Source organism: Panthera onca, chromosome A2 (genome assembly GCF_046562875.1).
Source record: "Panthera onca isolate mPanOnc1 chromosome A2, mPanOnc1 haplotype 2, whole genome shotgun sequence".
In the NCBI taxonomy this organism is placed as follows: domain Eukaryota; kingdom Metazoa; phylum Chordata; class Mammalia; order Carnivora; family Felidae; genus Panthera; species Panthera onca.
In genome coordinates, this window is record NC_138340.1 from 153,847,280 (window position 1) to 153,859,786 (window position 12,507).

The 12,507-nt window shown below is 39.4% G+C and overlaps 1 protein-coding gene across 11 annotated transcripts in view; it reads left to right on the forward strand.

Annotated features, from left to right (window-relative positions):
• Positions 1-262: 262 nt before the first annotated feature.
• Positions 263-12,507, forward strand: part of LUC7L2 (LUC7 like 2, pre-mRNA splicing factor) — a 57,459-nt gene continuing 45,214 nt past the window's right edge. Inside the window, exons 1-2 of one of the 11 annotated variants that reach the window (XM_078438792.2) lie at positions 263-677; positions 10,633-10,709. In XM_078438792.2, coding sequence (XP_078294918.1) covers positions 617-677; positions 10,633-10,709 — 138 coding nt within the window. In that variant the 5' untranslated portion in view covers positions 263-616. Of the gene's footprint in view, positions 678-3,620; positions 3,705-6,471; positions 6,494-7,794; positions 8,834-8,876; positions 10,710-12,507 lie in introns of those variants that run through there. The other 10 variants (XM_078438810.2, XM_060633248.3, XM_078438801.2 and 7 more) reach the window with 10 other exon arrangements.

The following is a 12,507-nucleotide window of genomic DNA, read 5'->3' on the forward strand; positions in this document are numbered from 1 at the left end:
GCCCTAGCCCACTTGCAGAAGGGTGCGTGCAGTTTGGCGCCTCGGGCGGATCTAGCTCGAGGGTCGTTTGATAAGCACTCTCGCGAGATCTGGGGGAAAGGGGCGGGCAGAGCCCGCGTGCACGCGCCCGAAAGCCGTTAGGGCGGAACCTCTCCCGGGCGGGGCGGGTGGAGCAAATACAGTTGGACGCCAGTTGGTGGAGCCCCCGCGGGAAACAACTAAGCGCGAGGAGCGTGCGCGCTCACGTCCCGGCGACGGTGGCGGCGAGCGGCGTCAGAGCTTGAAGGGGGGGCTGACGGCTTCTGGCGGGTGGCGGTGTTGGAGGCGAGAGCTTGCTTAGCCCGTAACGCTTCTGTCCCAGGACCAGACGGAGAGTGAGGGAACGAGGGTTGCTTTCGGGGGCTGCTGCTTTCCACTTACGCATCGTCGTGAGGAGCGCAGCCCGGACTCTCCTGCTACAAGCCCTCCAGCTCCCTTTCCACACGCCTCGAGGCGGCGGCGGCGGCAACTGAGACAGCGTCTCACCTTCCCCCACCCCTTCCCCTGTCCCCCCCGCCCGAAAGGGCCCGGTCTGCGCCCCACCCCCGCCCGCCCGCCCGCTTGCTACGCCGCCGCCATGTCGGCGCAGGCCCAGATGCGCGCGATGCTGGACCAGTTGATGGGCACCTCCCGGGACGGTAAGTGTCTGCCAGTGCCCTGGGGGTGGGGGAGGGGAAGGGAAAGCGAGGGGAAGGGGCTCCGCGGGCGTACCTGGGCTTGCGTGTGTGGCTGAGTAAGGGGCTCCCAGATTGGTAACACGAGGTCCCGGCTCCCGTCCCATCCAATCAGGGTTGGGCAGGCGGGCTTGGGGGGCGGTGACCGAGCGGATTGGCGGGAACTGCTGCCAATGGGGTCAGACGGGGCCTGGAGGCAGAAAGGAGAGTTTGAGATTCAATGTTGACTTGTCTGGGATGGGGGAGCCCACGTCTCTGTTGGCGTAGTGGGGCATCCCGTCTTGTGGCTGATGAGGTACCGGTGGACCGCTAAAGCCTCCGCCCCTGAGCTAATTCCTTCACCCAGAGCTTTGGGATCATCCCTCGCCGCCGCCCTCCCGAGCATCCAGAGACAACTGGCCGCCCCCTCCCCCAACCCCCCCGCCCCTTACCTGGGTCCGGAGAAAACCTTCACAGTGATTCCAGCCCCAGAAGTGCACTCTCGATCCCCACAGAAACAACCATTCTTATGGAAAAAATCTGACCCAAACCATGGTTTCTTGAAGTGGGTGTGTTTGGCCCCATTTTGTGAAAAGAAAAAACGTTATGGCCTGTTTTTTCCGAGAGACCTCCATCTTGTTAGAGAATTTAATAGAAGCTTTGTTCAGTAAATATTGACAAATCTTGCATGTGCCCCAAATAGAGCCATTTTGAAAATGTGGTGCCCAGTGAAATAGAATTGAGGGAAACAATCCTTTTAAGCACTTAGGTTAGAGTTTGTGTAGAAAATCACTAATTGCTGGATATCTTGTCATAAAGAATTTCTAATAAAAAGATGAAATGCTGTTGCTTTTTTGGTGATGATAACAGTGTATTCTCAAATTGAGCTCAAATCCATGCTATTTAGGAGGAAAGATCTAGTTTAGTACTTTCTCTTATAACAGCAAAACACTTGCTCATTTTTATATGTTGCTTGTTTAGGTAGATTGTTTCTTAGCCATTAAAGAAATGCTTTTTTCTTGAAAAGTTATTTAAATTGCTTGACGTAAGAGAAAAGGCACACTTATATTTTTAACAGTTGCTCTTCTGATTTTCTTGAGTACTTTGCAGCAAAATATGTGAGTAGATTAAAAAATATGTTCTGAATTCATATACTTTTCGCAATGCATATTAAGAGTGGCTTTTCAGTGTTCACATTTGAATTTTAATAGAAACCCACATTGGGAACTTGTCTTCATAGGACATATAAACAAATAGGTGGAGGTGGCAGACCTATTTGTGGTTGTGTAGAGAGGAGGGGAAGATTGGGAAGGAAATGAATTTTGTGTAGTAAACCCTTGAAAGTTAACATTAATTCAAAATGCCCCTGGAGAGACTGTTAACCTGTTCATTTTCCACTTTAGATAAGAATGGCTATTTTATAACTGCAGCATGTCTTGACATTGCTCCTTTTCCATAATGAAGACGGTATTGGGAAGAGACCTAATTCAGGATTTTAGTTGATAGAGTAACTGATTTTTGTAATAGCAATTCGGAAATCATTTAAGATTTTACATGAAACTTTTAATCCTAGATGGATACCATTTTTGGTACCTTCTGCATGGATTGAATTTTCTAATTTTACTGGGAGGGTAGTTGGAGCAAAGTAACTGTTAATCAGTTGCCTGATAAATTTCCAAACTAGGTAGCCAATCTAGCATTGCAAAGCTACATAAAAAATACCTTTCTTTCTATTCCTGTGTGTGTAGACAGCAGAAACATGGGTTTCTTAAAATCCATTCTGCTTTGTATACAAATTTACATTTTTATGTGTCTGTTACTGGATTTTTTTTGCCTCCAGACTAAGAGGATTTACCAATGAACTCATGTAAACAAGTCCACGATATTATTTAGCTGAAATGACTGGATTTTCACTGCTGTGTTGGGCCAGAAGTAAGAAACCTACTACTTTCAAGGAAAAGAATTGAATGTTTTTTTAGATATCCAGATTAATTCTTTTATGTATACAAGATAAGAATCAGAACATTCTTTTCCTTCTTACTAGATAATGAGTTTACATATTTCATCTTATGATTCAGGACCTTTAAATAATTAGGATTGTTCTTTTTTAGCATACAGTCAACTTCAAGTTATCCAGGGGTAGGGGGACATGGATACGTTTCTGAATAACACCATATAATTTGAAACCACATAATGGAAAGCTTTGTATTGGACAAAGGAACAGCTTACAGGGAATGCTGTTGGGTGTCTTTGGCACTAAGAGGTGGAAATGGGGATCCAAGAGGTGGGAGAGAGATGGAAAAGGTAGGTAGGGGAAGGTATTTAAGGCAGCTTTGTCTCTCTCTCTCTCTTTCTCTCTCTCTCTCTTTTTTTAAATCACCCCAGAGACTATAAGACAACTACAGTCTTCTGGGATAGTGGGACTCAAAGTTGCAATAATGCCCCTCAACCCCTAGTGTGTGTCTCAGGGAATCTGAAGTGGCACAAGAGGCCTAGGGCGCTGGGAAAACCTTTCCCTCTCACCTCCCCATCTCCTCCACCAATAAAAATATTTCTTCCTTCTTCCCCTCCCCCCAAATCAGTGTTTAATTCTTTTTAAAACTCATTGGAGATGTAAATGTATTAAAAGTAGACCTTACTCTGAGTTACTTAAATCAGTTAATCATTTAGATTACCTAAACTTCATTGAAATTCTTAGAAATAGGAATTTTAGTGTCAGGGAAATGGAGAGGTAATTTTGGAACACTGGGCACTCCCAGGAAGGTCAGTCCTGGGTGAGTGGTGGAAGTGGGGGGCTTTGGACAACCAGAGGGCAGCATGATGGTGCTGGGAGGCTGGGCAGGGGGATGACCAGGAGGTGGGAGAGGAATGCATAAGGGTGGTGGGAGGGCCAAAGACAAACTTTGCCTTCTTTGCAATTTTGCCTAGGGCCCTGGTGGTGGCAACCGCCTGTGTGCCACTGAAAATCGTGCCGATGCCTGGCATACTGCATAAATGGAAGCAGGGTACCGCGTGAGTTGAAACATTGGTCACACTATATAAAGTTTGTATATGTGAATCAGTGTAACTCATACCCATGTAACTGGGGGTCTGACTGTATTTGGATTTTTCTGATAAGGCATCAATCATGGGCTAAGGAAAAGAGCCCTGGGCTGAGACTCAGGAGACCTGGTTTCTAGCCCCAGCTGTACCTCTAATTATAACCTTGGGTAAGTCGCTTAACCTTTTTTGCCTCAAGTTAAATCAATAATTTGTTAAATGGGAAACCAAACAATTTCCTATGTTACACTCAGAAAGTATTGAAAAATAAGTATATTGTAAGCTTTTTAGAAGAAAGGAACCATAAGTAGATATAAATTAGTATATTATTTTATCTGAAGTTTGAGATACATTAAACTTTATAAATACTTTTCTGTTTCAGTTGTTAGCGTTAATAGAAGGGAGAGGGATAATTTATTTTCCCTGAACGTAGTCCATTTGAAAGTAGGGAGGAGTAGCAAAGGAAAATTCGAGCAGCAGTTTGAGAACTCTTTGTGACAGTTGGAGGAACTCTTGTGTCCTTTCACAGACTGTAGTCATTTCTTCGGAGTTAGGTTAATTGCAGGGATGTCCCTTAGCTAAAGCCCTATTGCCAACACATACAATTTGGTTATAAGTCTCTGCTCCCGACCCCAAAAAGGCCTGGCAAGGTGCAAGGGATAGGAATTAAACAAAATTGAGGATATGAATTTAGATTACATCCTAAGTTTGGAAACTAGGGAATTTACAGTAAGCAGTTTTGAGGACTCTGTACATTTTAATTACTTAACAACCTTTAAATAGAGATCATCTCTGAAAGGTTAAAACAGGCCAGGAATGGCATCACCCCTCTCCCCACCCCCACATCCCCTACCCCAAACAACCAGTAGACTAATAGAATATAGAATATGGAATAGAATTTTATAGCATCGTTAGTTGCCCATTATGGCTAGGAAATGTTGAGGGCAAGTTAAAGCTCTCAGATAATTTTACCTGTTTTTCAGGGTAATCTTTCTAACCATACAATGATGTACTTCCTCAGTTAATAGAGTACATTTCATCATAATTTAATATTTCTGCTCATCAGTTATATTATGCAATAGTTTTCTGGAATCTAAAATTAAAAGGATACTACTCATCCTAGGAGATAGCCAGGAAAATGGAGTTCAGAAAATAATTTACTTGTTTCTAATGTAAGTTTAATGGTACGTAAGTGTTGAACCTGTGGGACAGTATGACATTGCTGCCTTTCTGCGAAATGAATAATTGAATCCAAGATTGAAGTAGTGTTTTCTTCAGTGGATTTTCTTCATAAAATCATCTTTACTGTAATCTGTGTTCCTTGACTTGTCATCAACATTGAGAGCATTTTTTTTAATTTTTCTCATTAGCATAATGAACCATATTTATTTCTTGGTCAGTTGTAAGCCATTCTTCTATTCTACTTGGATTGTTCATTTTAAGTGAAGGAGGCATAGCCTTTGATGTACAAGCACACATTTTAAAAAATAATGGGGTGTATCTTACTCCAGAGCTTGTAAGTTCTTTTAACGTAAGAAATTTTAGCAAAAAACAAAGGCTAAACAGTAGTTAAACATAAGCCTAGTAAGAGTTTTAGTAAATATTTGACTTCCATCAGAGGTCCAGGCATATCAAAACATTGAAAGCTCTGCTAACATCCATATAGTAAATCTGTTGTAAACAAACTTTAACTCATTTTGAACTCTGAATATTTCTGTCTGCAAGACGGTCCAGAAAATAAGAATAGTATCATTTCATATAATCTTGTATTGTCCTTGGGTTGTCTGTAGCTGTTTAGCTGTCTTCAGGGAAGCCTATGCAAGAGAGCCTATGCTCTCTTTTACTTAGGTAAATAAGTTGGAACCAAAGAAAAACCATTTTGTCTATCACTGCATAAGCTCTGTAAGCAGTAAGTAAATGATTTGGTTTGGATAAGATGTCCTACAAGGAGAAATGGTGAGCTGCATGTTCAAGATAGGTAGCAGGAACTCAAGGGCAAATTGAAGTCCTGGATCATGGTCATTCAGTGAGTCAGATAGTGTTCATTACCAGGTGATTTCATACCTTAAAGCTTGAAGTTGCTGAGTTCAGGCAAGTGGTGGGGTTACAAAGATAGATGGCTTTGAACTGAAGGTCACTAAGTGTAGGCAAAACTATGATAAATGAGGCAGATGCTCCTCAAGAATGAAATTCTAGAAATGAAATAGGTTGAATCCTAAGAGCCTAGGGCTGTTATGTTAGTATAATCTGTCAGAAAGTATAAGTGATTGTACTTGTCCACCTTAATCATTCTTAATAAGAAGTCGACTAAGAAGGTGAAGAAAGTTGGAACATTTTGCTGGAGAAAGAATGAGGGAGTGAGAGAGGGTACATTTCTGATGGGACTCTTACAAATTCAGCACCTACAGAAAAGTCATTATGTTGCTTTTGATTTAAATTCTCATACACTAGTAGCTGCTAGGGTAGAAATTGGAAGGCAAGGCCAAAATACATCAGTTAATCAATTTTTGTAAGGTTACTGAGGTAATAGAGAAAAGTAGTTTGTAAACACTGAATAAATGTCATATTTTGCTGTTTAACATGGACTAGAGAAAGGAGTCTTCAGAATTTTTTTCTAAAAAAAACTCTCACTAGATATTGATCCATATGTTCTAATTTAGTTGTGAACCATGTGCAGTGATGTTTGACCTGTGTGATTCAACATGAAAAGAATTTAACAAGCTGCCTTTGCTGAGTGTTTTGTCATGTCTCCTGAATGCATGGTAAATTGTTTTGTTTTATCTTCTTGAGACCTCAGTTTTCTCTTTCAGAGTTAAACTTTCCAAAGTTTTGCCCTTCAGTTAGATAGGTTGGATACTTATTGGATAGTATCTTCATTATACTTAATTGCTCACTGCTTCTTTATTCTGTCCTATTAGATTACACAGTAGACCATTTTCAGTTATGTTTTAGGTCAGGATTGGCACTGTGGCCCACTTGGCTTTTTGTAAATAAAGTTTTATAGGAGCACAGCCATGCCTATTTGTGTACATACTGTCTATGGCCGTTTTGCCTTAAAACAGAGTTGAGTAGCAAGAGACATATGGCTGCAAGCTTAAAATGTTTGCTATCTGGCCCTGTAAGAAAAAGCTTATTGGTCACTATTCTAGATGAGTGATTCTCCAAGTGTGATCCCTAGACCAGCAACTTTAGTAATACCTGGGAACTTGTTAGAAATGCAGATTCTTGGGTCCACCCCAGGTCAACTGACTCCAGAAAGTCTGGGGATTGGGAGCAGTAATGTGTGATTTAAGAAGCCTTCTACATGACCCTGATGCACATTAAAGTTTGGGAAACCCTGTTCTCTAGGTAAATGTTTCCTGAATATTAGTCACACTACCACGTCGACTATTTTTTACTCTGTTTTCTGTTTTTTAATATTTTATTTCAACTCACTTTCTAAAATTTAATTTTAAAATGAAAATTTATGTCAGCAGAAAAATACAGTGAGAACAACATGGTATTTTAAGAGGTAACTTAGACTCACAAAAAAAAAGAGAGATAACCTAGACTGTGTTGTCACTTTGTGCTAAACATTAGAACTTGTTAGGTGTTAAGCACTAGATGGACTTCGTGTACTTTTAAACTTAATCATGATAAAGAATCACCACTAAATGAGTAGTGCTTAAAATGTTGGTGAAATCCTGTTGGTAAAATCATACAACACCTAAAATCATCTTTTGTACAAATCTCATACTCTGGAATGAAAATTGTAGTTCATATGAACGAAAAAGCTGCTTGAACTGTACGTACCCAAGACCGGAAGTAGAAATAACTGACCAGAAGAAATATATACCTGTGAGATGGAGCGTTCTAGGAGTCCCTAGAGAGGTTCATCTAGACTTCTAGGGTGACATTACCTCATTTAGCTTTAATTCTCACCTCTCCAATAGTGTTTTGGTCTACAGTGACCAGTGGTTTTGCAGGATTTCACCAACCTGTGGGAATGTGAAAAGGTGCCTGGATGTGGGAAAAGTTGCTTATCAAAGATAACCCCTGGACTAGAAACTGGGGCGGGGTGGGGGGGAATGGCTGTGGTTTTACATTGTGGACAGGAGAGCAGCGGGACATGCTTGTTAAGAAAATAGTGGATTCATCTCAGGTTCTAGAAACCATGCGTTCGTAATTTGAGAAATTCCCATGTTATTTAATTTGCCTCTTAGTATTTAGAGGGATACTTCCCCTAGGCATGGTGTTCTGTATACTTATTGGCTGATGTGCTTTAGGGTATAGTAATTGTTGATAAGAATAGAATCTTTCTTTCCTGAATATCTCCAAGTTGCTGAGTTGATTTAGCTTTTCCTTTCCTTAGAGATTATGGACATATTTGTTTTCTTATCTTTTGTCTCTGCAGTAAAGAGTGATACAAGACTAACCTTAGAGGGACTGAAAGTCTAGTAGGGAATGAAGATTTACTCATGAGCAGTTACGTTTAATTTTAAGTGATGAGTTCTGTGATGCTGATTATAGGGGCCTAATTTTGCAAATACTGTTTAAAAATACAAAAGACTTTCAAACACCTATAGGAGTAAACAGATGTTATTTTGTATGTTTTCTTCAAATTAAAAAAAAAAAAAACAACAAAGCATTACAAATGAAGTTCCTTCTCTTCGCTTCAGAGTCACAGTCCTTTCCCCAGAGGCAATCCTTGTGAATTTAGCATGTATCCAATGTGACACAGTATTTCTCCTGTGTCGTTTCAGTAGTTAGAAGGCTCAGTCTCCTTCATGGTAATCTCTGTTTTTCATTTTAACTTCCTTTATCATTGAGATGTTTGTCACTTCTGTCCTTTGATATTCTCATTTCTTTTCCTTTTTTATTTCTTCATTATTTTTTGATTTGGGGAGGCTCCTACTTAGCTTTCATAGCTATAGCCAACCAGTGAGAACTTGTCTTTTTGGTAAATTATCCAATCACTTTTTCTTTGGTTCTTTTCAGCTATTTCTTCATAGCCAGAGATAGCTTTCGTTACTTCTAATTTTGTGTATAGAAAGTTGTGGATGATAGAAGGCACCAGATACCCAGAGTACAAGTGTTACTGTATCAGAATTGCAGCTCTGCAAGTAAGTATCAAAATACAAAATTTAGCAGGCTGCAACCTTTTAATGACTAATTTTCCTTTATGACATGTATCACAATAACAAATTCTGTATAATCTAGAACTTAATTTTTAGGTAACAATTTATTAATAAGGCTTTTCTGATGTGTTTCTTAAGTCTAAAAGGAGAAATCTATTGACAGATTTCGTGAAGTATGTATTCCACCACTACCCCTGCCAGTGGCCAAGACTCTGCTTGTGTAATGAGAGAAGATATAGTTGTGGCAAGGGGTGGAATAGAGCCTTTGGAATGTAGCTACTTTAGTATTTCTGTTCTCACATTTCCATCACCATTCTGTTAGCTCTTAAATATCATGCAAGCTTTTTCACCTAATACAAAGGTTATTTCCCTGTCTCATTCTTTATAATTTGTTACAGGGATTTTTATAGACAAGTAGGCTGGTAGATTTAAAAAGTTATTTTAGCATTATTGATCTTTGATCATACTTGGTAAGAACAAACTTGTTCTAGAAATTTATTCTACAATGGGCATTGCATTTTTTAAATGTTGGGGTTGTCTTGGGGCTTCTGGTGGGGGTAACAGTAGTACCTATTTGTAATTATAAACCTATAGGATCATATGCAAAGATTCGGAGGGATAGCCTTTCTTTACCATATAGTACCCTTACTTTTGCATTTTCTGGGGTAAAGGAAATTTTCTCCTATTCACTCAGTATGATTTTATAAGTTCTGTTACATAGAAGTGACTTGATATTACATTTGGGAGGGAGAATACCATAATTGGTTTTTCCCACTGCCACCTTCGGCTGAGTACATTTTCTTTCCTTATGTAGTAAATATATTCTTGAAAAGTTTGACGTCTATCAAGTCACATTAACTGTTTTCAAAGCATCTGTAATCATAATATGCTAAGACATGGTAGTGAGTCCTTTTATAAAACAAATTCTATACTTTGAAGTATGTAAACATGCGGTGAATTAAACTGAGTGTATTTATTAACAATTACATGGAGTAATAGATTTTTTAAAAGAATAATTACAAAAGAGTTCTTACAGATGAGTTTTAAGGCTGAATTCTAAAGGAACAGCAAAGGTAGGTGGGAGAAGTTAGTAGTTGATGAGAAACTTCAAGGAGGGTGTAAAAGTAAATCGGTTCTTCAGTGTAGTAGGCACTGTGCAGCAGTAATCACCTGATTTTACCTCTGAACACAAGGGTTTACTGAGGCTGGGCAAGTTTCTCCCTGCCCTAGACTAGAAATTGGCTATGGGTCTTTATATAGTTTCCTTGTTACTATATGGACTCAGTAGCTAATACAAGAAATGGTGGTAAGAAGGTGAAGCATTTCTCTGTGTTTGATGGTTTGAGGGCACAGGGAAATGAGAAGCTTTAAGCGTTTGGTTAGATGCCTGTCTTTCTTGCTCTGCTTTCCTCTCACTGAAGGGGTATGCATTTTATTTCAGGGGGAATGTGCCTACTCTGTCCTAAGCCATTGGTGACACTTGGCCCATAATAAGTGTACCTGCGGGGAGGGCTTTTCTTTTTCTGGCCCCATTTATAAGCCAGGGGTTGCTTCCATTTGCTTTGTGTGCTGTTGAGTTTTATTCTCTCTGGTTTCCCTAAGCTAAGCTCTAAGCTAATTCTATACAAAAGAAATATTAATTAGTTGTTTTTATAAGTTGCTTGCCATTAATGCCTGATAATATGCAGTAAAATAAGGATTCTGCATACCATTATATATGTCAAATATTACAGACTTTAAGGTTCTTTTAATTACAATACTAAACTCAGTTCACTTTTGCTTAGCCTTCACAGTTGTTGATCACATAGCATGGTCATCCACTCACAGCTTAAAAAAATACAGGGAGCATCGGAGAGAATGGGTAAAGTAAAATTTTGATGTTTTTAAAATAGCACCTAAATCTATGAAAGTTTATTTGATTTATTGTTTGTATGGGAGGGAGAGGGTGGGTGGTACTGGAGGGAGGGTGGGGGGTGGGCATTGGTAAAATAGCATGCACCATGTAAAACGATGTCAGATACGATATAGGCTGGTTTTCATTGTTACTAGTACCATTTAGGTCTTAAGTCTGTTTCAGAAAAGGTAGGACCATAAAATAGTGGTGTTGGCATTTTGCAGTGGGCTTATTTTCCCCTCCCAACAGATTGGAGGGGATTTTGAGAATAGCAATATTTGAGTACAGTTTGGACAGGAGCCTTCTTTTTAGAGCGGCCTATTGGCATTCCCCAAGTGAAACTGCTTCACTGCCATGTTAGGCCCTGTTAACTTGCTGAAAAACTTCTGAGAGGAATATTAGGCATTCCAGTTTTTATTGTACCCCTGCAATCAGGTATTCCCAAATACAAATTACAATTTGTGAAGCTCATGAAGGGGTTGAATCAAAGAGGTAAAATAAGTTGTTACTCTGAAGTTAGTTGCTTGGTAGGAAATATTGACAGAAATTTTGATGCTTGCATTCAGATGAAAGGCACTTTGCCCAGCAAAGTTCTCAGTCAAGTTTCTTATTCTACAAACTTGGCATTGTAGGTATGTACAAAGCCTAATTAATGTAGAGGTTATAGGGCAGAGCAACCTCCATACTTTTATGGTTAGGACATTGTGTTGCTATTAAATCACTTGATCTAATCTCTGCCCCATAATTTTTAAACTTTTTTTTTTTTTTTTTTACTCTGTTTATATACTAAAAATCTGGATTGAAGAAAAAAATGAAAAAAATTAAGAAATCAGATATTACCCACACAATATTCTGACCCCAACTTTGCTCTTCCCTTACATTGAAGTCATTTGCCAAAGTAAAATAAGACTTGCCGTGTTTACCATTTCCTAAGCCTTTCTGCCTCTATAAACTTTGTCAAAGATAATACTCCAGTTTGGAATGTTCTTCTTCTTTCCTGTGGTTTAAGTCCTATCTTTTCTTTAAAATTGGGCTTCTACTTTTTGCATGAAGCCTTTTTTCTAACCTCTCCATCCTTGGTGGCCATTCTATAGCGTCTCAGAAGTATTGAAGTACTACTGTTAATGAAACCCATTTGGCACTCGGGTCATGCTACCTTTATTACTTGTTAAATGTCCTATTTCTCTCTCAGAATCATGGACTCCTTGAGGGTAGAGAGCTTCTAATTATATGCCTATTTGTAGCCCCATTGACTAGCCCAGAGGAGATACTTTCACTAATAGGTTTGATTCTGTGATTTGGATCCAATGTTAGTGTAAGAAGGTAATTGTTTTTTCATAACTCAGGTAATTTTTATATGAATATAGGCCCAGAAGACCCAAAGATAAAGTATATTGAATTCATAAAGTAATTCTTTGTATTCAAAGATTTGATTCATAATTGTTTTTTATTAATTGTAGTCTCCCTCCCACCCCCACTCCCCCACCCCCCCCACCCCCCCCCCCACCCCCATGGGCACTGTTTTACCTAGTTTATTTTGAAAAACATGGTTTGGGCCAGATACCTTGACAGAAACCAAAATTACCAGTATTTTTATTTTAAAAATTCTTTGTTGATTTAGCCAAATTATACTTCGATGGTATATGCCCAAATAAATTAATGAAATACTGCTTGGTAGTGTAAACAAATTATTTTAAAATGTTAACCTTAAGACTCTTAAGTAAAGCTTTAAAAATACAAATAAACAGATACTTAGTTGCTAGTC